Source organism: Zootoca vivipara, chromosome 15 (genome assembly GCF_963506605.1).
Source record: "Zootoca vivipara chromosome 15, rZooViv1.1, whole genome shotgun sequence".
In the NCBI taxonomy this organism is placed as follows: domain Eukaryota; kingdom Metazoa; phylum Chordata; class Lepidosauria; order Squamata; family Lacertidae; genus Zootoca; species Zootoca vivipara.
Genome location: NC_083290.1, coordinates 1,833,013 through 1,858,942, shown reverse-complemented (window position 1 = coordinate 1,858,942; position 25,930 = coordinate 1,833,013). Strand labels below are relative to the sequence as shown.

General features: G+C 45.7%; 1 protein-coding gene across 3 annotated transcripts in view; it reads right to left on the bottom strand.

Annotated features, from left to right (window-relative positions):
* Positions 1 to 25,930, bottom strand: part of TAOK1 (TAO kinase 1) — a 61,473-nt gene that overhangs the window by 25,354 nt on the left and 10,189 nt on the right. For all 3 annotated transcript variants that reach the window (XM_035139109.2, XM_035139108.2, XM_035139111.2), the window contains exons 2-4: positions 8,799 to 9,025; positions 6,568 to 6,639; positions 2,126 to 2,227 (exon numbers count right to left, since the gene is read on the bottom strand). In XM_035139109.2, coding sequence (XP_034995000.1) covers positions 2,126 to 2,227; positions 6,568 to 6,639; positions 8,799 to 8,930 — 306 coding nt within the window. In that variant the 5' untranslated portion in view covers positions 8,931 to 9,025. The remainder of the gene's footprint in view (positions 1 to 2,125; positions 2,228 to 6,567; positions 6,640 to 8,798; positions 9,026 to 25,930) is intronic.

Genomic DNA, 25,930 nt, shown 5'->3' with positions numbered 1-25,930 from the left:
TTTATTAAATTTATATCTCAGGATCCTGCTCTTATGCTTGGGGTCCTGCTTGCATCTGATTGGCCCCTGTGAGAACAGGATGCTGGATCTGACGGGCCATTGACCTGCTCCAGCCAGGCTCTTCTTCGGGTCTTACCTTTTGTGCCAAAGGAGCCCAGGGCTCCACTAACCCTAGAAGGCAGGCTTATGCCACACCAAAGGTCCTTCCCAGCCTTTCTGCACAGTGCCTTTGTTCAGTGGAGATTCTGGGGACTGAAACTGGGGTTTTCAACATGCAAAGCTTCTGCCCTGCAGTCTGAGCTGTGCCTACCCACCCGAATCCAAGTGTTCTATAGTGGGACTTCCTCTCCGAGGGACATCACAGACACAGGGATGCCAGCAACTGACTTCTGTTCTCAAAAGAAGAGGCTTATAATTTGGGTTTTGCACAAGTTGTCCCCTTTCCGTCAAAGCTGAGAGAACACATTTCTGCATTTCTTGTAGGATTTAAAATTCCAGAGGAATCAATAAATCTCCTATCACGCAGGCAGGGCATTATAACTAGAAATTCAGTCCAAATGGGAGAGAGAAAACTTCAAAGGCTATTTATTGGCTTAAGAGGGCAAGAAACCAGCTGAAAGTTTGGTCTCGTACTTGTGTCACATGGGATTTAGTCAATCATCCAGAAGGCTCACTCACTGGCAGCCAGCTCCAGCAGATGTTTATGTAGAATTAAGACCCACTAATTTTCCGGTGTGTGTGTGTGTGTGTGTGTGTGTGTGTGTGTGTGTGTGTGTGTGTGTGTTACTTCCAAATAAGTAAGCAACTGGACTGCAACTGTGTGAGAGCCATGTTGGAGGATGACTTAAAAGCTGCTTCCACATTTGCTTAAATTTGAACAAGGGCTAAAGGGGCACTTTGGACTGGAGGTTTCTAGACACACCCGCCCTGACATGTTAGCATCCCAGAGCCTGAAAGTGAAGCTAGAATGATGGTTTTATGGGGCATTGTGTAGAGCACAGGTGGGGAAATATCTGCAGCCTTCCAGAGATTGCTGGAATCCCATCAACCCTGACCACTGTCCATTCTGACTTTGGGAGCAGGGAGTCCAGAGACATCTGGAGGGCCACAAGCTTTGGGAAGCCCATAAAAATACCACAAAGGCCTTCCATATTGCAATTCTCAATAAAGAGTGGCCAAGAACTGGCCAAAAGCTAAAGAAATATTACATGAGCAATCTATACAACAGAGCAAATGTCTTATGCCGCTTCAGTTAGAACAAACCCTTCTCATGAATGCCATAAATCTCATCAAAGCTTTGATGCTGCGTTTTGTTTTCAAGAGAGATGCCTGGTATGATAGGAATCTTGCTGGAGCTTTGAGTCTCAAGCAAGAGTAGAAGCAGGGAATGAGTTTGATGATAAAACCGTGCAAGGGGGTAAAATAAAAGGTACACAGCTATCTCCAATATACGGGGTCAGAATTTTCACAAGCCAAGGGCATTGGACGACAAGAGTATTGCCTCAATAATCCAGTCAATGCCTGCTGGACAAAGAAGTTTACAGAAGCTCAAAAGATCATAAGAGACTGCCTTAATGCCATATATACCCAGGTGGTCACTTCGTTCTGCAGGAGAGTTCCGCCTTAAGTCCCCAAAATATCAGAAGTTGGGTCTACAGTAACTCAGAGCAGGGCTTTTAGTGCGACAGCCCCAAGTTCTGCAGAATGGCATGCCTGTAGAGAAATGACAGGCACCCGCTATCTGAACAATTGAAGATGTTTTTGTTTCAACAAGCTGTCCCAGCTGAATAAGTCAGTCCCTTCCGTGGATGCTCATTTTGTATTGTTTTTAAAATGTACCTTTAGTTGTCTTTTTGCACTGTTTTTAAAACTCACAGCTGTTTGTATGGTGTGTCTGTAAATCACCTTCATATATATGTACCGTAAAAGACAATTCATACATTCATTCAATAGCAATAGTAACAAACTTTCAGGAGGTAACAACTGGGAAAAGGCAAGTGCTGGCGAAGTGTGTTGATTCAATACCCTAAGCCAGCAGACACACATTTGCTTTTTACACAGCTCAAAACACACACACACAAACACACACACACACTCCACAAAGGGAGAGGAAAGATGCGCTTACCCATGCTGTATGCTCCCGCAAATAGCAGCCTTTGTATTCTATACTGTTTGGATGTTTAATTCTTTGTAGGAACTTGACTTCTTTAATGATATCCTGCCATTTCTACAAAAGGGAGAGAGAAAAGGGAAAAAGTCAAGCTTTACAGATGAGAGAAAATGCTTTTGGGGAATCGGAGACAGAGGGCAGGTATGATCTGACCAGAACAAATACATAAGCAGAGGACTAAGAAGATCAGAAGTAACAAGGCAGAGGAACCGCCACATTCCTAATCAGCCACCAGCTGCCCTTCTCCATTCAGAAACAAGATTCACTTAAGGCTTTATGTTACCCCTATCAGCTGACCCTTATAAACTTAAGTTAAAACATATTTATCCCTATTTCAACCCATATTTCAAACTGCCTTTCCTACTGACCCCCACTACTGAACCACAGGGTAGGGAACTTCTTTTTTTTAGCCCAAGGGCTGCATTCCTTTATGGGTAACCTTATTTGGGGGGGGGGGAGACCATTTGCCAGTGGTGGGCAGGGCCAGAGGCAAACCAGGACAGAGCAACGGATGCAACCCTCTCCTCGGGAGAGCAGCCTACAATTCAGTCGGGCAAATGTCAGAGGTTGCCTCGCCCACACGTCTTTCCATCCTCCATCCAGGCGAACGCCACTGAGGGCACAGAGCAATGCCAGTGAGGGGTGTATCCTAGGGAGACGCCCAACAAAGAGGCCTGGCAGTTGCCACCCACCCCACCCCCAGGCCTGAGGTCCCCAACCACTGTGTTCCAACTTTCTTTGCACAAGTAGCCCCCTAATGCAGCTGCTGACGGAGGACAGAAACAGTGATTTGCCACATGGAAAGACAAGCATTACTCTGCTGCACCAAGCGCTCTTGCCTAAGCAGGAGTGTTGTGGCACAGATGGAATTCGGAGGAATTCAGTCCTCTGATCAGCCACATTGGCCCATGGGGAAAAACTGACACAGAGAGAGGGAGCTCTCCTTCATCAGAAGAATTTAAGCACAGGTTGGACAGCCACATGCAAGTGACACTTCAGCTCAGTGGCCCCTGGGGGGTAATGGGACTGCTTGGGGGTGCACTAAGAGGCAAGGGGGTGGCGGGGGGAGCTGGAGGTTTATATGACTCTCAGGTTTTGAAAAGCTGAGATCACTAGACCAAGTGTGCAGTTCGAAAGCACGTCAAAGTGCAAGTAGATAAATAGGTACCGCTCTGGCGGGAAGGTAAACGGCATTTCCGTGCACTGCTTTGGTGCGCCAGAAGCTTAGTCATGCTGGCCACATGACCCGGAAGCTGTCTGCGGACAAACGCTGGCTCCCTCGGCCTATAGAGTGAGATGAGGTCCAGTGCTGAGGGCCTTCTGGCGGTTCCCTCGCTGCAAAAAGCCAAGTTACAGGGAACCAGGCAGAGGGCCTTCTCGGCAATGGCACCCACCCTGTAGAACACCCTCCCATCAGATGTCAAAGAGAAAAACAACTACGAGACTTTTAGAAGACATCTGAAGGCAGCCCTGTTTAGGGAAGCTTTTAATGTTTAATAGATTATTGTATTTTAATATCTGGCTGGGGAAACCCAGCCAGATGGGCGGGGCATAAATATATTATTCTTAGCGTGCAACCCCAGAGTTGTCCGCGACTGGACCTACTAACAGTCAGGGGTACCTTTACCTTTATTATCTTCCTTAATGGGTTGTGCAACCTGCTATTCTGAATATTTCTTTTTATAGGGTAGGGGGCACTGGGGATGAGTTTATGGAGCCAACGGGGGGGGGGGGTTCCAAAGAAGTTTAGGAACCACTGCTTTAGCTGATCCTGAACTGAGCTGGTGTGTGAGTAATAGATGACCTCCAACTCTTAGGATGGCATGATGATTAAATGTAACTGCAACTTAAGCTGCCTTCTCTTTCGGCAAGAGAGGAGCAATCTAGAAAGAGTTTTTAAACTGTGTTTTTCAAAACAGACACACACACCCGCCCACTGGAGACAATCCAGCCTTATTTCTGAAGCGGACAACATGTGCTTCATTCATGTGAACGGAGTATTTATAGCCCAATAGTAATTAAATCAGCAGGATGAGGAACAGGTATAAATTAGACTTTCACCATTGCACGGTTAAACAAGACGCACAAGGCTTCAGGAACAGAATAAAAATGGAATGCGGGAGGCTGGTGTGGGGAAAACAGAGAAAGGACTCCTAGTTCTGCAGTACCTCAAGGCACAGGTAGGAGAATGACCACTAAAAGGCATCTTTACATGGCAGCCAGGCCTCCTACTCTACATTCACCCTGAAGCGTTCAGCACCGGGGCAAGTTCAGAGCGGGATGTGGTTGTTTTGTTGTTTTGTTTAAAAAATACAAGTCCTCACAGCTCAATTAGGATGCTGTTGTGCAAACCCCCTGCTGGTTGCTAACACTCCATGTCACACACCTCTGCCTTTCTCCCTCCTCCTCCTGCAGTGATCACTAAGCCTCAGAAGCTGTACTTAACAGCCGAATGGGCTTTTGATGTGCCAGGCTTTGGGCACAAGGCCAGCAAGAAGCAGCAACTAGGCTGTTCTGCCCTGGCCTCCTGCCCTCACCAAGCCTCGGAGCCTGCTGGTACCTGGGCTCTTCCTTTGCTGTTCTGAAAACATGTTCAGTTATTCCATAATGGGGGAAAAATGGTTTAACAATAACTGATCTTTGGTGCACAGGATGCGCCCCCATTCTACTGACAGTCCTGAATAAATAGCTCTGTTCTGTTAAGGCTGAAGTGGCAAACCTCAGGCCCTGCACCTCACCAGCCCTGTTTAGCACCCTCCTTGAGTGTTTTTGTCTAGCTGGACTTTGTCCTTGAACACTGATAATGCATCTTGCTTGTCTGGGCAGAGGGCGGAGGGTGTGTATGAGCATGTGTAGAAAGCAGCCTATGGTTCAAAAGTAGAAGTTTACATTTGCAACTCCACCAACTTTTGCTTCTGGCACCACCCACCACCACCATGCGCCCCCCTCCCAGATGATTTCCATAAAGGGAATGCAGCCCTTAGGCTGAAAAGCAGGCAAGGGAAGCTTCGGTTCATACAAAATCCAGACAGGGCTGCAGTTCTTGAAACACAGCATAATATTAATCTCCACATGACCTTTCAAACATGAAACTAAAGGGTCTTCAGCCAAGGATCTAGAACTCAAGCGGATCTAGGGTTGCCAGGAGAGTGGGTGACATTCCTAACCTCCAAGGCTTGCTCTTGCTGGTAGCACTCAAAGCTGACCTTAATCTGCCTGGCCTGCAATTTTCCCACGCTCACACCGTTTCCCCACTGTATCTTTCTGAAGTTCCTTGGGATGGATTTGTTCAAAGCAAAGAGCCAGGAAGGGAGAGAGGAGCTTCTGCTTGATCTGCCTTTGATTAAATTCTGCAGGCAAGCAAGCTCTGCTGTCTGAGCTGGTGCCTCTGCTGCATTCATGTCTACCATTCCTAGCAAGTTTTCTCTAGCTAGCTAGCCAGGCGATGGGGCTTTGGGTGTTTTGTTTTGTTTTTAAGCAGAATTTTAGAATGGAATGTCAAAGGCCAAAGAGGAAAGCCAACGTGCGCTTAAGTCAAAATACCACAGCGCTAGGTTCATTTCAGCTTTCGCTATTGATGTTATAATAACATGCATTTTGCAGAGAGAGGCCCTTTTTAGGTTGTAGGACAGCTGGCCAGTCCCCGGCTAAGTCAACACGGAGTAGCAACAAGACTCAAGAAATCCCTGGAGCATCTCTTGCGGCACTTCTTTCCAACTTCATCACTAAGGCTGCAATCTGGAAGGATAGGGTTATGCCTACAAATAAAGCTTCCCTGAATGGCATTCAACTGATCTCCAAGAATCCCAGCTCCTGCTTGGGTTTTTGAAAGCATACTTCTACTCTTCATGATTGCAGATATAAAGTTTAAAGACAGGGGAAAGAAAGGACCTCTTAAAGGCTCAGGGAGGAGGGCAGGAAAATGTTTCTTGTGTTCAGGGAAAGAACAATCTTTTCCACACTTAATCTCTCTGGCTCCCTCTTCAGAATTCCAAACACCGCAGGCCCCTCACCTGCTGCCTACCAATTCCTGAAGCCGTATTCCCCTCCCCTTCTAGCACAGACTGAATTTTCCCACTGTGATAGAGTCCCTAGAGACAATGAATACTCAAAGATACTGGTTACTACTGCTCTTTATATTTGCTTTGTATATTCATTCTGTGTGCAGTTCAACTAGTCAAGTGTTGTAGGGAACATTCTGAGGAAAGAACCCTGAGGAGTTCCTGTCACCCCCAATGGTTGCAAAGCTTAAACCAGCATCACCCCGGACAACATGTTACTGCTGCTAATGGGAGTTGTAGTCCAAAACCTGTGAAGGGCACCAGGTTGGCAGAGACCGGCTTGAATGAACTCACGTCAGCAGATGCAGCACAACCATTCACAAACACCTCACGTACCTCATTGGATTGCTTCCCACTGTAAGACATTTTCTTGATGGCCACCACTTCATTGGTGCGCACATCATGTGCCTGCAATGTACAAAAAACAACAACCAATAACCACAACGCTGTCAGCATTTATTCTGCAAGCAGAAGATCCTACCAAATTGAAATCCAACATATCAGGACTCAAACCCACAGTAGGTCTTGAAGCTGGAACATGGGGATGTTGGGGAACAGATTGTAGTCAGCACCCAGCACTGGTCAGAGGAAGGGAGCTGCTGGGAGCTTCCCAGTGAAAAAGTCTCTGAGCTGTGCACTAGAGCAAGCAAGGCAAGCAAGACTTCTTGAATTCTGCTCACTTCTCAGCTGTTGCTGCTGCCAGTGCTGGGGATAGACTCCCTTTGTCCCTGCGAGGATCCAGAACTGACAGCCCGCCATTTGGGAACCCCCTCTTGACCACAGGTGCCAATCAAGCAGCCCCAGCGTGGCCCTGGACCTCTGCAGGTGTGTCACACAATTAAAGCCTCCATGGGCAAAGCACACGACTACTGTCTCTGGCAAAGACACCCCCTGGACAAGGTGAGGAAGTGGGCTTGGCCTGGCAAGTAACCAGGCAAGGACCAAAATGCGAAATGTCATTTATCGCAGGGCAAACACGAGAATCTGCATTACTGGCAGACTCCACACAGTCTGAGTACTAACATGACGTAATGGCTGGGCAAATACCCTGTTTATGAGCCAGGGGGTGGGGAACCAGTTTTGATTTGGTGGAAGAACAGGGCTCAGTTAGAAGGAGCAAGGGAAGGTGCTGGAAAAGACTGTTCAACCTTTTTGTCTGATTTGCTTAGCTCCTCATTCAAAATCAACATGATTAGCAGAAGCCGCAAAAAGAGAAGAAAGCTTGAGGGGGTCTGAGGCCAGAATGGATCCTGTAACCCTATTTTTTTATGCCTGTATCCCTAATTTTATTAGGGATTTAAGCCTCCTATGCATCCTTCTTGGGAGGAAACTGACCATTCCAAGGCTTCTCTCAAATTCCAAAAGCTGGATGACAAAAGGGACATGGGGCTAAGAATTTAGGAGGACTCAGAAGCCCAGCCTTTTGTGTGTGCATTTTTGCCTTGTCAACCTGCAAAGCCTCAAGAACAGCCTGAGTTAAAATTCCAGGTCACTTGGTTCAGAGCTTGCATGGCCTCCCTCAGGACCACACGCCGCAGTGCTCTAGCAAGTGCAAGAAGCTTGCGGGGGGGGGGGGGCTGACAATTCCCAGCTGTGTTCCACAATGCCACACTGACAATAGATGCCACACTGACAATGGATGCCAGTACGCAGCCTTGCAAAGCATCTCCACTTCCACACAACACACTTTTGTTAGGTCCGCTATTGTTCCAGGGAGGCCCTCCTTGTCCCCGACAAGGACACTGGAGTTGAGTACTAATAGCCTCAATGACAAACCTCTAATTCAAGACGAACCGGAAACAAAGCAAAGCCCTCACTATCCCTGCTCCCGTGACATGGGTCACACAGAAGACACACACACCTCCCGATTGCACTTGTCAAGGCCTCCATGGCTTGAGCCAGCTGTGTGCGTGCACCCAATCTTTCTGACAGGCAAAGCTATAGTGCCCCCTCACCCCCACCCCAGAGCACCTTAGTAAACATGGGATTAGTCTACATGGGCTTTTTTTGCTATTCCAGCCCTTAAATAATATGCAGACCCTCTGAGGGGAGCTCTACCCAACAACTAAAGAGGGAGAGAAAAAGAGGGAGGCAAATGAATTAAGAGCTGTGCAAAAGAAGCAGGTGCAGGAGAAGAATAACTCAGCATCTGAATAACTCAGCATCTGAATAACTCAGCATTAATGAAGATACAGGCAATGGCAGAGTAAGAAGTCAATGGGCCCTTAGTGTGCATAAAAACTTAAGGAGAGCCCTGCTGGATCAGGCCAGTGGCCCATCTAGTCCAGCATCCTGTTCTCATAGTGGCCAATCAAATGCCTGTGGGAAGCCCACAAGCAGGACCTGAGCACACAAGAGAGAGTGCTCTCCGCTCCTGCAGTTTCCAGCAACAGGCATTCAGAAGAATTATTGCTTCTGACTGTAGAGGCAATGCACAACCATCATTAATGTTCATTAGTGGTGCCATGTGAGGCAAGTGACACCTTGCGGTTGCCAATACCTAGCTGTGAGTTTATTCTTTTCCATGTGCCCCACAGCACCTCCATGCCCAACCCCAGCTCTCTTACAAAATAAACAGCTCCAAAGCTTCCATGGCCGATCTCTCGGAGATCCGTGAAGAGCTTCTCTGGGTCTTCTTTGAAGAAGAGCTCTGCAATCTCGGGGTCCTTCAGGCTGCCCGCTCGGCTGGTGGATGGCATTCTGCTGGGCAGTTAGCCAACCGACTATCTGGGTTTAAAGTGCCACCTCGACCCTGGGCTCATCTGTATGAATGGAGCCTTTTCAGCATGGATCACTGCAAGGATACAGGGGAGAGAAAAGGCAGCAAGTTACAGGAAGGGAAATCAAAATACAGGTACCACCAAATCCTCGGCCAACCGCTGCAGCACTGCAAAGGTTCTCTTTGCACAAGGCGTCCACTTCAAGCTGCAGTCCACGTTGCAAGGTGCTCTCAGGGGAAGGAGATCCTGAATGCCACCAAATTGTGTTTATGCAGGACTCCAAAGCAGGCACTCCTGTTTATTTACTAAATTTATGTCCCACCCTTCGTCCAGGCAGCAACACTGTATCATTGTCCTGTAGGCTATTCAGAGACTGGGCTCAGGAGCTCCCACAATGCACAGCAAACAAACCGGGGTCTTCCTCTTTAAGGGTCACACATGGAAGTCCAAGGTGCCTTGGCTAGCATCTCTATGGAGGATCTGCAGTAGTAGGGCTGGAAAGCCAGAGGGAGAATTGATGAGTTGCTGTCAGTCAAAGCAGACAATCTTGGGCTAGTGATCAATGGTCTGACTCTGCCCAAGTGGCGTATGTCTACTTTTCAATGCATGCTGCTTCTCCCAAAATAACAGCAAATTAGAACAGCACTTGCATAGATCAGGCATGCCTAGATCTACCTAGATGGATTACACAATTAAAACTCATACGCAACTAGATCTTCAACACTGTAACTGTATTCCCAGTACCACATCAGATCAGCAAGCCCTGTTTCTATAGCAATGGAAGCAGAAATGTAGAAACTGTGCAGTCAAATCTGACAGATCTTTAAGACCTTCATCTCTACCCACCCCTTCATATGCATATTCACATTCTTGCTAGCCAAACATAAAAAAGATAATGTCGGGACCCATTTCAAGAGGAATTAACCCCATGATTTCATATAAGATTGGGGAGGGGAGATTCCAAACAGAAAACAATTGCTAATTCTCCAAGGGCAGCAACCGAACTCCTACAATGGACTTTACAGCAATTTCCAAACCCAGCCAATATTGCAAGTGTCTAGAAACCACCACACCACCCTTTTAGTCTACCCCTACCTAAAGCCTTCTCCCTGGCTTTTTAAGTTATTGGGCCGGGGTGGAGAAATTCAGGTCCCTGAGGGCCAAATGCAGCCCTCCATACATGCCCCCCTCCCGGACTCTCCCCAGGCCCTGATTCACACCCTGCTTGAGTGTCTCTTGCTGGAGATGTGTCACTGAACTCTGATAGCACCCTCTTGCTTGCCTGGATGGAGGATAGAGATGGTCGTGCCATTTGTTTGTGTGTGAGAAACTAGCCTGCTGTTCAAGGCTGAAAATTTATATCTGTTGCTCCACCCACTCTTACCTTTGGCCCTGCCCACCACTGGCATGCAGTCATGGGAAGGCTCCCCAGGAAGGACTGCGGCCCTCAGACTGAAAAGGGGCACCTCTGAACAAGGCCTTTAAGGGAAGGTAGCGAATAAAGGAGCTGGGTACAAGCTCCCCTCTGATGTTCCCCTTTCAAGCTCAGTTTTGCACATGATCTGGATCAGGTCCCCAGAGCAGGTGGGGTGAGGGCTACTGGAACTGTGCCTCCCCTTCCACCCGTGGCCGAATAACAAGGCTGATTGTGGAAAGGAACACACTGCACACAGCCAAAAGAATTAGGTGCAAGCTAGCCAGGCCCCATGGAAAGCATGCTATCTGCCGCATTCCTTACATAGGAGGGAAAAGCCCAACAATGCTACAACTTAATCCTCACTCTGAAAAAGGAATTTAAGATTATAGAACACTTTTTTGCATTTTCAGTCCATTTCTAAAACAAACAATAAACAGAAGCATCAAGCAGAAGAAAGGGTGGGGTGAGAGGCGCTGATAAGTGACAGCACACTCCGTATTACTGGGAGAAATTCTTCCTGGCTCAAAAAGTAATGAGGTCATATTCCATCTTTAAGCAGCACTGGGTCCTTACAAAAAAGACATTGTTTAGGATGCAAATGCTGCAATCCCACAAATGCCCTTCTGCTGCCCCCCCCCTGCTCATATCTGTTCGTGTTAACCAGAGAGAAGAGGGCTTCACACACCTGCCCCTGGGCGAGGCTATGCAATCTCTGGGTAAGGAGACCTACGTACGAGAGGCAGCGTCCATGGCCTGCTCCCATCCACAACCACCACCGCGATGTGGATGAGCTCTGAGCCACCAAGAGACAGGGCAGCAACAAGCTTCCAATGCCAGCCAACACTAGCTGCAGCTGCTGTTCAAACAGTCTCCTCCCAAGACACAGCAGCCCATTCACCTATGGAGGAAACAACCACTTTGCGGCCTTGCAAAACATCATGTATGCACGTTTGACTCAGCTGCAAGAGGGTGGTAGCCTACTATTCTGGTCACTCAGTTTATGACTGATCCAGTGCCTTTGTGCAAAGCTTAAAAACGGATCCTCCAACTCTCCAGCTCTCATTTGAAATTCCCAGTTCCAAAGGGAAATGCTGCAGGCAGCTGACATCACCAAAATCAATTTCACAATAAAAACGGGGGGCGGGAGGGGGGGGCGGGGGACAGCAAAACAATGGAAGCAAACACGCAGCAAATTAAACTGACAAATACAACAAAAAGTATTCGCTAAGCAGCAGGTAAAAAGTGTTGTTTGTTAAAGGTCCTTGAACAGAATGGAGCTCAATAAATTTTCCAGCAAAAGGAATTCCACATCCTGAGTAACACCAGCCACACCCTCAAGGGCAGTGGAGGCTGGTCCATTAGGATGACAAGGACCGCCCCACCTGCCTTCTTACTCAGACGGTCCAGAGGGTGGCACTGCCCACCAGCCGCCTCCTCAGCCTCAGTGTTGCCCTTATGCAGTGTGTGTGTGTGTAATATAACACTGAAAAATACATAAAACATAAAAATACAAAAAACATAAAAATATGCAACTCAGCAGGGAGGGGGGAGAAAGCTGGAAAGGGGGGAGGACTCTGCTTGTCACTGGCTTTGGCAACACCTACTATTGGTCTCCTACTATTGGTCTCCATAGGGACGCGGGTGGCGCTGTGGGTTAAACCACAGAGCCTAGGGCTTGCTGATCAGAAGGCTGGTGGTGTGAATCCCCGTGACGGAGTGAGCGCCTGTTGCTCGGTCCCAACTCCTGCCAACCCAGCAGTTCGAAAGCACATCAAAGTGCAAGTAGATAAATAGGTACCGCTCCAGCGGGAAGGTAAACGCCGTTTCCGTGCGCTGCTCTGGTTTGCCAGAAGCGGCTTTGTCATGCTGGCCACATGACCTGGAAGCTGTACACCGGCTCCCTCGGCCAATAACGTGAGATGAGCGCCGCAACCCCAGAGTCGGTCACGACTGGACCTAATGGTCAGGGGTCCCTTTACCTTACTATTGGTCTCCCTGCCCAACTGTACAAGCCACTGCGGCCCAATAGTGCCTCAGAAGTTGGCAGGATGCGCAAAAGGGCCTCAACGGGTTATCAAAATTGACAGACAGTTTCATCATGTCCCTAGCAGGGACAGAGAAATAAGTTTCTTTTGTTGCCATGGCTGCCTAATGTGAGTTTTAGCCAGGTTTCAGCAAACTTTTCCAGCAGGGGGCCGGTCCACTGTCCCTCAGACCTTGTGAGGGGCCGGACTATATTTTTTTGGGGGGGGGGGAATGAACAAATTCCACTGCCCCACAAATAACCCAGAGATGCATTTTAAATAAAAGCACACTTTCTACTCATGTAAAAACAGGCTGATTCCCGGAACGTCCACGGGCTGGATTTAGAAGGTGATTGGGCCGGATCCAGCCCCTATTTGCCTACCCATGTTTTAACTCATCTTGGGTCAAGGTCACCACAAGGTTGTCTTCTGTGATTCCAGACACCTTCATCTGAATCTCTGCCATCAGCTGCCCAGAAACTAGGAAGCAGATCTGACTTTAACCAGGGGTGTCGAGGATCATATCCCCAATCCCAACCCACTAGAAACCCTGCACTTAATGCTTTTTAATTTAATTATTACCTTTCACTCCATTTACCATGAAACAGCAAGCACCTGTTTCATACTGGACCAAGAAATATTTTTGAGGGCAGGTGAGTGGGTGGGTTCACAGAATAAAGCCATATTAAACTTTGTAAGACAAAGAAAGAGGGAGTAGCTGTTATAAGTCTGTGGCTTTAGCCATTATGTTATTTTATGACCAATGATTTTTTGATTAATGTGCAAGCTCTTTTTCTAGCTGCTGTTAGAAATACCCCTGCCCAGTCCTGAAGGGTTGCTTAAGAGTTTGGCCTAGCAAGGCCATCACCTTTCATGTCCTCCCCATGGCACCACTGCCTTTAATAGGGCATCTGGTGTACCAGGAGAATGCTAAACAATGAAGCTTTTGCAGTAAATCGCGGGAGAATTCAGGGATCCCACCAAATGACTTGAATGCACTGGATCCCCTTGTGCACAGTAAGAAAAGAAGACTATTTCCATTGGGTTGGGGAGGGTGTCGTGTTGCAGATCCCCAAACATTAAATTGATATTCTGCACAAACATTTTAAGATTGGTTGTCATTTTGAGTACCACATGTTTTCACAGTTGGTTCTGTTGTACCCTAGTTTCATTTCTTTGACAGTTAAATCTAATAACTCCAAAATCTCCTGACCTCTTTGAGGCATCAGTGCAGCTTACCAGTTTTGATTTTTATTTAACTTATTAAGAAAGCTCTTGCTGTCTGGTCTACTTTCTGCTAAAGGAAGCTGGTATAAGTCATAAAATTACGTTATTAAAAAGTAATATACAGCTTGGATGATATAACTGACTGTGGTCATATAATTCTTTTCAAAATGGGATACTTTTAGTCCACATGCTCTGGAGCTACCCTAAGATATCAATGCCCTTACTACATCTTCAACATTTATTATGAGGATGAAGCCCCAGTTTTAGATGCTTGGAGACCAGTGGCTTCTGAGCATCATTTTCTGTTGAATTAGCCTACTTGCCCTCCACGGCCACAGGAAGGCCCAGCAAGGCCCTCTGCTGCTGCGGGGATGCCCACAAAGCCCTCCGCTCCCACGGGGAGGCACAGCAGGGCCCTCCATTGCCATGGATAGGCGTGGTGAGGCCTTCAGCTGCTGTGGATAGGTGCAGTTATCTAAAACTTCTGGAGGGTCCCAGCTTGGGGAAGACTGTACTATATGCTCACTATCAAGTCCGGAAATGGTTGTAATAATCTACAGAGCAATATGTCAGGTTTGTCCTAAAGCAGGGATGGGCCCTCCAGATGGTGCTAGAATGCAGCTCCCATCATCCCTGAACAGAGATGCCGATAGATGGAGGCCAACAACCTCTGGGAAATGCCAGGTTAGCCACCTCGGTCTAAACGTCTAACCCTAACCCAATTGGGCACCTCAGGTGACACCGCACCAGTTGGTATTGTTTGCTTATTTATCAGACGCCCATAATCTCTCAGTACTGCACAATAACACAATTTTAAAACACAAATCCCACACAATGCAACACTTAAATCCAATCAAAGAAGGCAGCCGGACTCAAAATGGAGAGTAAGCATAATGCTGGCCACCGTCATTTAACCTAATCCTACAGAAAGCTCAAACAGACTACTCTCAGGCTTTGGCAAAACACACACAGAGAACACATACCCTAATTGGAGAGGTTGCATCAAGGAATCCTATGTGCCCTTCCTGTAGCTTCCCAGAGAAGTTATTCCAAATTAAAATAAATACAGTCATACCTTGGTTTGAGTACGCTTCGGTTTGAGTACTTTCAGTTTAAGTACTCCATGAAACCGTCTGGAACAGATTAATCCACTTTCCATTACTTTCAATGGGAAAGTTCGCTTCAGGTTAAGTACGCTTCAGGTTGAGTACTCCGCGGACCCGTCTGGAATGGATTAATCCACTTTCCATTACTTTCAATGGGAAAGTTCGCTTCAGGTTAAGTACACTTCAGGTTAAGTACAGACTTCTGGAACCAATTGTGTACTTAAACCGAGGTACCACTTATTCTGAAGGAGAAGACCAAAGCTATTGTAAAGAGAGCCTGACGTCTCTCAACAAGACTTAAACCAAGGGCGAGGAGCCTTTTTCAGCTGAGGGCCACCTTCCCTTCTGAGGGTCACACGCCTACACTCTCTCACACACCCCAATAATCATTATCAGAGTTCAATGACACATTCCAGGCAGGCAGAAACACTCAAGGAGGGTAAAGGCCAGGCTGTTGAAGGGTGTGGCCTGAGAAAAGTTCCAAAGAACCACACAGAGAGCCCCATTCAGCCCCTGGGCTAGAAGGGGTTTCCCACTCCTCTTCTAGACAGACAGATCCAGAGCAGGGAAAAACCCAGAAAAAAACCTTTCAAATTCAGGAGAGACAATATGTTCAGGCTTCCCATGAGGTCAAGGCAAAAATTATTTACCAATCTCACTTGCCACTGTTACAGAGGAGTGGGCTTGGAGGACTGACACCTGAAAGAATCTGGAGACTGGGGAAAAGAACTGGGGATCAGAGAAAAGAACTGAATAGATTGAGGTTTCCACAATGGACTCCTAAATGAAGTTGTCATCTTTTAATGTCTCAAAGTGCTCTGCCCAGGAAGCTAGACCTTACAGAAGGGACTGCGGCCTGTGCTGGAAGAGGAGAAGCCTTGGGGGCCTAATAGGCTTGCATAACACTAACTTTTACCCACCTTGATAAAGATGCTGTCTCAACCTTTTTGCCTGCGTTTATCGTGTTCTGACAGGTTACAAATAATGACACATCTGTCCTAAAAGGACCCAGCCTGGAGCTGAAAGTCCCAGCTGTCCAAACATCTCATCTGCTCCCCCTTCTTCAGAATGAGGAGAGTGACCATGAAACATGGAAATCCAGGTTTGGCTAATGGACAATCTTAAAGCCCCCACCCCTCCCTCCCCAAATTCCAATACTCTACCTGCTACAGTGAAAGTGAGAAAGGCAACAGAGAATTGACTAAGCAAATTGGCTTAAAAGCTGGATTAGTTACAGTGCGAAGGGCCACATTTAAATACCAGAAGGAAATCTGTGGCCTGGGGTGGGGAGGAGCATCCCATCTCCCCTAAGCACAACATGGCGCAGCAGAGTATTGGGTTTAAAACAACTCAGGCTATCTCACTAAAGAACAAACCCATTCAGATTGTGCCATTGGGAGGACAAGTTGGATCTGCAACAAAACACTGCGGTGTGTCAAGAGCAGCAAGGACAGTTCCTGCCCCCCTCAACCCCCATCTCTCCTCCAGGGTACTTCTCTTAAGCTGTCGGGGACTTGAGCAGGCTAATTCCCTTAACTTCCCTGCCCCCGTCTCTAACCTTCCGCAAGTTGCCACCTCACCATTCAGAGAAGCCTATTTCATATTTTGAGGTTTGAGGAAAGCACAGAAAGAGAGGCCTGCTGAACAATTTCTTGATACGTCTGCTGTGTCTGAAGACAAAGAGTCCATTATTAGAGTGTCAAAGTAACAGACCAAAGGTCAAAGATGTGCTTGTTGAGTGCCTTGTTATTTCCTGGCTTCATGGAGGAGCCTCAGATTGGCATCCATAATCAATATATCCTGCTGCTCTGACACTGAGGTCCCCCACTTTTGGCTAAAGATTTGCCCACCCACTAGGTCAAGGAAGCAGCAAGGTAAGACGAATCTCATGGCAATAACCAGATGCAGGAAACCTTTGGCTCTGCAGGTGTTACTGAATGACAACTCCCTTCATCCCCGCCCACTGTTTTCTTCCATCAAAAAACAGAAGGAAGGAAGCCCATGGCAGGGCCCTGATATTTGAAACAATGGATCCCTAAAGAAGGGTGACTATTATTATCTTATCTGAAGATCTGAAGAAGTGTGCATGCACACAAAAGCTCATACCAAAATAAAAACTTAGTTGGTCTTTAAGGTGCTACTGAAGGAATTTTTTTATTATTATCTTGATTGACCTCTTGTGATGAATTCTGTTGATCAAGGTCATCAGCCTAAATTCCCTGTCTGGAGGCAGAATTATCTGGTGTACCATTGAATACAGAATCACCCCCAGGTGTTATATTAATTGGATTGGTTGGGGGAAAAAGGGGGGCTGTTCCATTTGACCAGGAAGACAGCTTCTAGTGCTGGACTTGTAGCTGGGAGACTGGCGTTTAATTTCCCACTGAGCTATGAAACACATTGGGTCACCTTCAGACAGTCACTATCTCTCAGTCTAACCTACCTCATAGGCTTGTTTTTAACATAAAATGGGAAGAGGAAGAATCATGTATGCCACCTTGAGCTCCTTGGAGGAAAGAAGGGATACAGATATAACAAATAAATAATAATAATAATAATAATAATAATAATAATAATAATGCAATTTACTTATGGACATGCTAGGTATGACACTTTCACACCAAGCAATCTCAAGTGGCAGGTGGTAAAGACAGGAAGCAAAGATCATCTGTAGGGCACAATCTGCATGCAGATTGTGCCATGTTTCATCTCTAGGTAGGGCTGGGAAGAGCCCTGTCTCGATTTTCTCCATCAGCCAACATTAAGTCACCATGGGTGAAGTGGAGAGCTCTAAAAGGTAAAACCTGACAGCGAGAATGCACTGAGAGAAAGCAAGGAAACCTCTAATGCAATATTATCATGGGCACAAGGAAATAAGCATCTCTTCATGCCATGAAAACCACCCAATGGGCAGACCTCTGTCACAGGAAGGTACACACACATTCTCCTTGAGGAGTAAAGCTACGCTGTACACCTCAGCTCTCTCATCTAGTGGGACTGTCGATACAATGCAAGCCTACGATAATCCTAAAATGTTCTAGAAGGGTAATAAAGTTTATTTTCCTATGTGATTTTTATTATAATATGACAATCTGTTTATAATGAATTGTATCCAGCTAAGAACTACTTAGAGAAAATCCCATGAAATTAAGGCAGCTATGGTTGAAATTACTCTACATGACTTGCACAGGCCCACTAATTTCAAGAGGTCTTCTCCTAATATGAGTATTGATAAAATCCAATATATTTAGGGTTATGACTATACAATTCAATGTCAAGATTCCTGCATTGCAGGGTATTGGATAGATGACCCTCTGGATTCCTTCCAGTTCTACAATTGTATGATTCTACCTCAATAAATGGGACGCGGGTGGCGCTGTGGGTTAAACCACAGAGCCTAAGGCTTGCCGATCAGAAGGTCTGCGGTTCGAATCCCCGTGACGGGGTGAGCTCCCATTGCTTGGTCCCTGCTCCTGCCCACCTAGCAATTCGAAAGCACGTCAAAGTGCAAGTAGATAAATAGGTATTGCTCCGGCGGGAAGGTAAACAGTGTTTCCGTGCGCTGCTCTGGTTCGCCAGAAACAGCTTAGTCATGCTGGCCACATGACCTGGAAGCTGTACGCCGGCTCCCTCGGCCAATAAAGCGAGATGAGTGCCACAACCCCAGAGTCGGTCACGACTGGACCTAATGGTCAGGGGTCCCTTTACCTTTACCTCAATAAATCTGTGGATTTCTTAAATGCAATTCAAATAGTGTATTGTTGTCTTTAGAGTCAATCCACTTACAAAAAGCAGAAAGACATCCTACCTCCAGAGTAGAAACACGCCTATATAATTATTGTCACCATGTAACAATATTGCCAATAATTAGTGTGTCAAATGAATAAATCTTCTCTTCAAATTCACTCATACATTAAAATATGCCACTTCCAGGCCCATGAAAGAGCCCCATTGCAACACAATTAATTTGCAGATATAACTTCTCGTTAAACGAGACCTAATTGCTGTTAGGAGAAGAATACATGTTGGGGGGTTCTGATTTGCATTACATTTGTTGAAAGCCTCCATTGGTGGGACACTGGTGTGTAAGGAGGAAAAGGCAATGTAAATGGTGACTATACATTCTGCATCTGAAGGGGGTACAAGGAAGACCCCCAAGCTATTGCATACAAACTTGTCTTTCGTGATACTCAGTTGTCTGCTTTCTTATTTCTTCTTCGCTCCCAATATAACAAAAGTCCTCACCACAATGGCCATGCCTGGAGACAAAACTCCACTATGTGTTTTATTAGGAGAGGCAGTTTCTCACCAGCCAACTGCTGTGTTCTTTTACTTTGATGGTAAGCTACTTGTGTGCCCCTTACAAATGTTTAAGGTTTATTTCATGGTTTGTAGTACACAAGGGTTCCTTAAGGATCTGGTGAAGGTGAGCATACGTCCTGAGATCTTTTGATAAAGGGCAGTATATAAATTGAATCAATAATAATAATATTCACTGAGAAGAAACACTGGAACTTATCAGGAATTACACATATAGAGTGGTGCTTCAGGTTACAAACTCCGCTAACCCAGAAATAGTACCTCAGGTTAAGAACTTTGCTTCAGGATGACAACAGAAATTGTGCTCCAGCGGCACAGCAGCAGCAGGAGGCCCCATTAGCTAAAGTGGTGCTTCAGGTTAAGAACAGCTTCAGGTTAAGAACGGACCTCCGGAATGAATTAAGTTCTTAACCAGAGGTACCACTGTATAACATTGGCACCTTATAGGCACCTTTTGAATAATTCTTGCGGGGAAGATACCACACAACACTTCCTGCTGAGACATCTGACAGACGCAGACAGGATCGAGTGTGATGTTCCTAGAGGCTAACTCCAAGCCCTGTGTGTTAACAGGTTGCTTTCTATGGGCCTGAGAGGCATATAATCCACCCCTGGAATGCCACCTGAGGCAATCTTGAGAAAATAAAATTAAAGGTTTAGCACATGTGCCAATGCTATCACAATAAAGGGAGTGTTTGCACATAACTGCAATCTCCTCTTGTGTGCATGGACTCCTATCACATGACTAATTTACTTTTACACCTAGTTTCTGGTTGGCAGGAGTAAGAACTTCCGAAAATAAAATATCCAGTAAGCCTTAAAGACATAAAAGAAAAAGCTTATTACAACGTTAAAATTTCATGTGAAGTTGTTGAATAATAGAGCATAAATTATTTGAAGATTTTTGTACTGGTGAAGTTTCTAACTTTCTTTAAACCTCCTTTGGGGTTATTGGAGGGTCATTCAGATCCCCAAATTTCCCTTCTCACAACTTTCAAGTCAGAAGCACTGCTAGCTGGGTTTTTGAAACAATTTCACTTGGGACAAAACTGAGGACATCATGATAAATGAAACTGCAATGCTTTTTTTAAAAAAATGCTTGTACAAAGTTAAGGACAGTGTTTGGGATTTTGCAGCATCGAAGCCAGATGCAGAGCAACTACTGTTCCAGTTGTCTAATTATTTTCCTTCTGCAGTATCTAATGTAGAACCAGGAATGAATTTCCTCCTCTAATAATTGCCCCACAAACACACACCTACCCCCTCATCCCCCGCAATTGCTTAAAAGGACCTGGGAGGAAAGGGATTTTCTGTTATGTTGCATGAGGTTACTTACAATTCCACAAAGTGCATGAGACAGAGATTAAAATTATCCTCTAAACACACCATTAAATTCTTCCTGAATGGCTTTCAGCTGACAGTGAGAATTATCATCTCTTTTATGAATAGGGAGGCAAACTGAGAGTTTCACCAAGTTTATTCCTTTCACTGTTACCTATTATAATGATGCCTGAAAGCAGAATTAAATTGAAAATATGCTTGAAATATAGAACTGGCATGCCATAGCCTCTATCCATGTCAAATGACAAAGTGAGGCTATGAATCAGCAAAGTAAGGTTTGAGTGCAAAAGGCACAATGAACTTTGCTGGCTCCTGCTCATTTCCATGGGGCTCAGGGAGAACCTCTCTGTGTGAATTTGCACTGCAACAAACAACAACTTCTTCTGTTCTTTGACTTTGAAGACAGTCCACATTGAGGGTGCAAATCAAGGGCATTTGGAAGAGAGAAATCCATCTATTCTACAAGGTGCAGAATTAAAAATTGTCCCTATTACTCAGCCACAAAGCAGTGAGCATTTCACACCTCTCTGAAGACATTTATGCATCCTCCATTTGATTTCATGGGCCAACAGTCACCTCATAGCACCATCCTGCAATACTGTGTTTTCTTGGAAGCTACGGTAGTTCATCTGCATTCAAAAGGCACTTATTACCTATGAAGTTCACTGACAATTGCAAGCGAAATATTGTTAAGTGTTGATTTGCGCCAAAAAGGTCTGTGCAGCTTTTCACCTCTATCAGACTTCTGCTATTCCACACTCATGGAATTCAGTATCACAGGTGGTGTTTGGATTTCAGTCCTGTCCCTCTACATTTCCGGGGGGAAAGAAAAATACAATCCACCCTCACAGCAATGCCAATGGCAAAACTCGCATGTTTTTCAACAGAGCTGGACTGGACCCCCAGGTCTCTCTCTCACATATACACAGAAACATAACTGAAGTGTTTAGGAAGTGTCTGTAAAAGGCAACAGCGTTCAGAAGATAGAACCTTTGTGGCTTGTAAGCTTGGTTGGCAAATAGCCCCTCCCTTGAGCTTACCTCACACTAACACAACACTGCACTTTAGTCTTTGAAAGCTACAGGCCTGCAAAAAAAAAAAGTTATTAGCCCTGCTGGGGGCTGGCATAAAAGGGACAGGGAATTTTACTGCATGTCTATGCTGAGTGTTTAGGAAGGGGCTCATCTCTTCTGGCAGGAGGGGGGAGGACACTTTCTTCCACAACATCTTTCAGCAGCTAAAAAGGAGCAAATCTATGGAAGGCGTCCTGTGAGCAGCTATATGAGACAGCTACCTCCCCCTGAGGTCATGCCACTTAAGCTTCAGAACCTCCAAGAGAACTTTAAAGGGCAGTAAATGTGAACTTCACTGGAGCAATTGGTGAAGCATTAGAAGTGGTGTCATCTTAAACCTGAGGCACAGAAATAGCAATGAACAAGTAAGGGCTCTTTGCAGGGCCTCTAATGCTAAGGATGGCCATTCATCGTGCCTGTCTCATGCTGGTTCCTCTGGGTATCCAGGGCCTGTTCAGCAGAGCAACAAAGTAAGAGGCAGCTCCCATGGAAGTTATTTTGGCCAATGGAAAGGCTGCAGAGCACACTGAAAAGATTTCTGCATCCAGACAGAGATCTTCTAAAGCTATCAGAAGAAAATAACGATGTGTCAGGCAGCTAGCTCTGTTTAACAAACACTTAAACCTTGCGAGGTCTCCTCTAAATAACCTCTTTTAAAAAATCTCTTCAAGGAAGTTTTTGTTGTTATTTATTAAATTTATATACCGCCCTATATCTGCAGGTCTCAGAGTGGTTCACTGGATAAAGATATAAAACCACAAAATACTGTACATAATCAAAACAAAAACAACCCAATAACCCCTCAACACATTTTGAAAGGGCATACGATGTCAATCAACCAAAGGCCTGGTTAAAGAGAAAAATTTTGGCTGGTGCCTAAAGGTGTATAATGAAGGTGCCAGGTGAACCTCCCTGGAAGAGCATCTCAGTGTCAGGGAGCCACTGCAGAGAAGGCCTGTTCTCATGTTGCCACCCTCCGGACCTCTTGAAGAGAAGGCACACAAAGGAGGGCCCCAGAAGATGATCTCAGGGTCCAGGTAGGTTCATATGGAAAGAGGTGGTCCTTGAGGTATTGCGGTCCTGAGCACTTTGAAGTAGTCCTGGACACTAATTGGTAGTCAGTGAAGTCAGATGAGGATCGGTGTAATATACTCAAACCGTCTTTTTCCGGTGAGCAACCTAGCCGCTGAATTCTGCTCTAGATGAAGTTTCCAAACCATCTTCAGAGGAGTGAGAGGAGACAAGGGGCAACGATGGATTTGCACTTTTAACTTTGAGGGGTGGGGGGGAGGTGGGAGACCCAATCCAAGCAACAACCACCATACACTGAGGAGTCAGGATGCAGAGACAAATTGTGTCCTATGTATCTGAAGTGCAGCCTGTTTTTGGCATATCAGCCTTCAAGTCACTTGAGTGGCAGCGCCCAACTGCAGTCGTTTACTCAAAAGTAAACGCTATTGATTCTCCTCCTTTGTTGCCTGTTTGTTCCTGACCTGCTCTCTTGGGCTGACTCCCCTGGTTCTTGATGCTGACTTGCTGCTCCAGTCCTTCCCGTCAGCCCTGAATATCCTGCTTGCATCTGACCATGCTTCAGTACCTATCCTGCTGGACGGGCTCCAACTAAGGCTTCCTACCGTAGTGCAAATCTAACCATGGCAGGCCTGCCTACCCCTTGGTATCTGGAAGTTGAAATCTATGGAATGCTGTCAGGGTATGGCACTGAACAAGACAGCCCAGTTCACACAGCCCTCAAAGGCTAGGGTGACCAGAGAGCAGCCAATCTAATAAAACACCTACAACATCTATCACCTACAACAAATGTGAATGACACACACAACAGATTGGGGGGGGGGGAGCTTCATCTGCAAGCACCTCTCAGATCAGCTAAAACTAAAGTGTACCAGAAAACAAGCTATTATCAATTTGGAACAAGGTGGAACACTGCTTGAGCACCAAAGTAATGGGATAATTAAAACGAACAACCTTGAGAAGGCAACAACCAAAAGCTGCTTGAATTCTGACATCTCAGAGAGATAGCAGAAATCAAGGGTGAGGAAATTCATTCTGCACCTCAAATCTTTCATAGCAGCATAGTCTTAAACTGAGTCAGACCACTGGTCCATCTAGCCCAGCACTGTCCACACTGACTGGCAGTACGTCTCCAGGGTAACTAGCAGGAGTCTCTCCCAACCTTACCTAGAGATACCAGGAATTGAACCTGGGGGCTTTGCATGCAAAGCAAATATCCCAAAGCCTATTTGATTTGCCAAACTAAATCACATACAAGATATAAATCCCTCAAACAGGAGAGAAAAGATGAACTAATGAGATTTTCATTCATGGCAGTGTTCAAACGGTAATTCGTGGCAAATTCCCTTGAGAAAACAGATCAAGCCAGTCAAAAGAAGCAAAAAGGAAAAACAACTAGAACTTGAAGATCAAGCACATTTAAAAATCAGTGACATTGTAAAATCTGTATTTTTGAGAATTGGTGGTGGGAAAGTTCAAGAAAGAAAAGTTATAAACATGTCCATGTTTTGTTTTAGCATCTAGGATGTGGAAAGATGTTTAGAAACTGGCTGGTTCACAGCAGAATTGTGTGACCAGAAATGCTAAATTCTGCCAAATATACTTAGCAAACCAAGGAAATCATGCTGTTACTTTTCATAATTCTGGATGCGGAGTTTGCCTTACGTTGCCATGGCATTTTCTTTGTTTCCTAATCCCAGATTCTAAGCCTCTGTGGACTGAATGAGCCAAACTACTACCGTTTTACATGTTTCTGAAATGTACCACTCTATTCAGACTACGACTCCCACAAGAGAGAAAAAGCAACTGGTCCTGCTTTACCAGGCCAGTATGACTCCAACATTTATCCCTCCAAGCCTCACATGATTGAATAGAACAACTTGTTAACCAACATGTGGGGAGAAGATGAGTAAAAACAAACACACACAGCCATTGTTCTTCCAGCCTAGTGGAAGGCCTGCATCCCTAGCAAGGTCCAGGAGTCAACTTCTTCCTCTCTCCCTGCATTTCAATAAATTTCAAGAGGGCAAAAACACAATCTATCAGATAGATATTTCAACTAATGCTATATGGCTGAATTTCAAAGAAACAGATTTTTCTTATAGACAATGTATCAGCTGCAGGTTCACACAGAACTACTTTTGTGCACTCCAATAGAGGCTTTGGGCTCATTTTTATTGAACGCGTGCACACAGCAAGTTCTTTGTGACCTAATGTTAAATTGGAGCAGAGGGTTAACACCTCAGTCCAAACTAACTGGGAAGGATCACAAAGGAAGGTAGTTTTATGGTACGTACTTCTCACTTCCAAGCACTCCAATCCCTGTTTTGCAAACACAGTGGTACCTCGGTTTTCGAATGTCTCCGTTGATGAACATTTCGGTTTTTGAACGCTGTAAACCCAGAAGTAAATGCTTCGATTTTCGAAAATGCCTCAGAAGTCAAACATACTATGCGGCTTCTGTATTGAGTTTTCCGTATTGAGTTTTCGGTTTTCAGATGTTTTGGAACTCGAACAGTCTTCTGGAATGGATTACGTTCGAAAACCAAGGTACTACTGTATGCTTCTCTTCTCAGTCAGGAGGCACAAACTGAAAAATGGGTGGAGTCAACTGCAGGTATAGGGAATGGTTTTATTCCCTACCCATCTCTACCTTCACCCAAGATCATCGTGGGGACAGAGAAAAGTGGTTTGCACTACATATTTCCAAGAAAGGGCCAGTAGAACATAGGAAGAAAACAAAAATGTTTCTTTGGGTGTAACGATGAAAAATTAGCTCCCCTCAAAGTGTTTTGTTAAACCAAGACTTTAGTATTTATCTGTGCTCATTAGAACTAAACAACTATTATGCAAGTTGATTATTCAGCACCACAAGCAGCTTAGCATCTCATCTGAGCCCAACAGAGTAAGGCAAATGAGAAGTGGATGGAGAACAGTTCTGACTACAGAAATGCTACCATTTCTCTGCAAAAGTACCTAAATTTGCTTTTTCAAGTAAGTCTAACTGAGTGGTAAAGGTAAAGGGACCCAGACCATTAGGTCCAGTCGTGACCGACTCTGGGGTTGCGACGCTCATCTCGCATTACTGGCCGAGGGAGCCAGCGTACAGCTTCCAGGTAATGTCAAAGCGCACGGAAATGCCGTTTACCTTCCCGCTGGAGCAATACCTATTTATCTACTTGCACTTTGACGTGATTTCAAACTGCTAGGTTGGCAGGAGCTGGGACCAAACAACGGGAGCTCACCCCGTCGCGGGGATTCGAACCGCCGACCTTCTGATCGGCAAGCCCTAGGCTCAGTGGTTTAACCCACAGCGCCACCCACGGCCCAACTGAGTGGTAGCTGGTGTTTATTGGGACTGGAAAGACAATGACAGGCAGAGCCAACTAATTCTAACTTTCTCTCCACCCTCCTCTCTGCTGAATTCTAAGAGGATGACAAA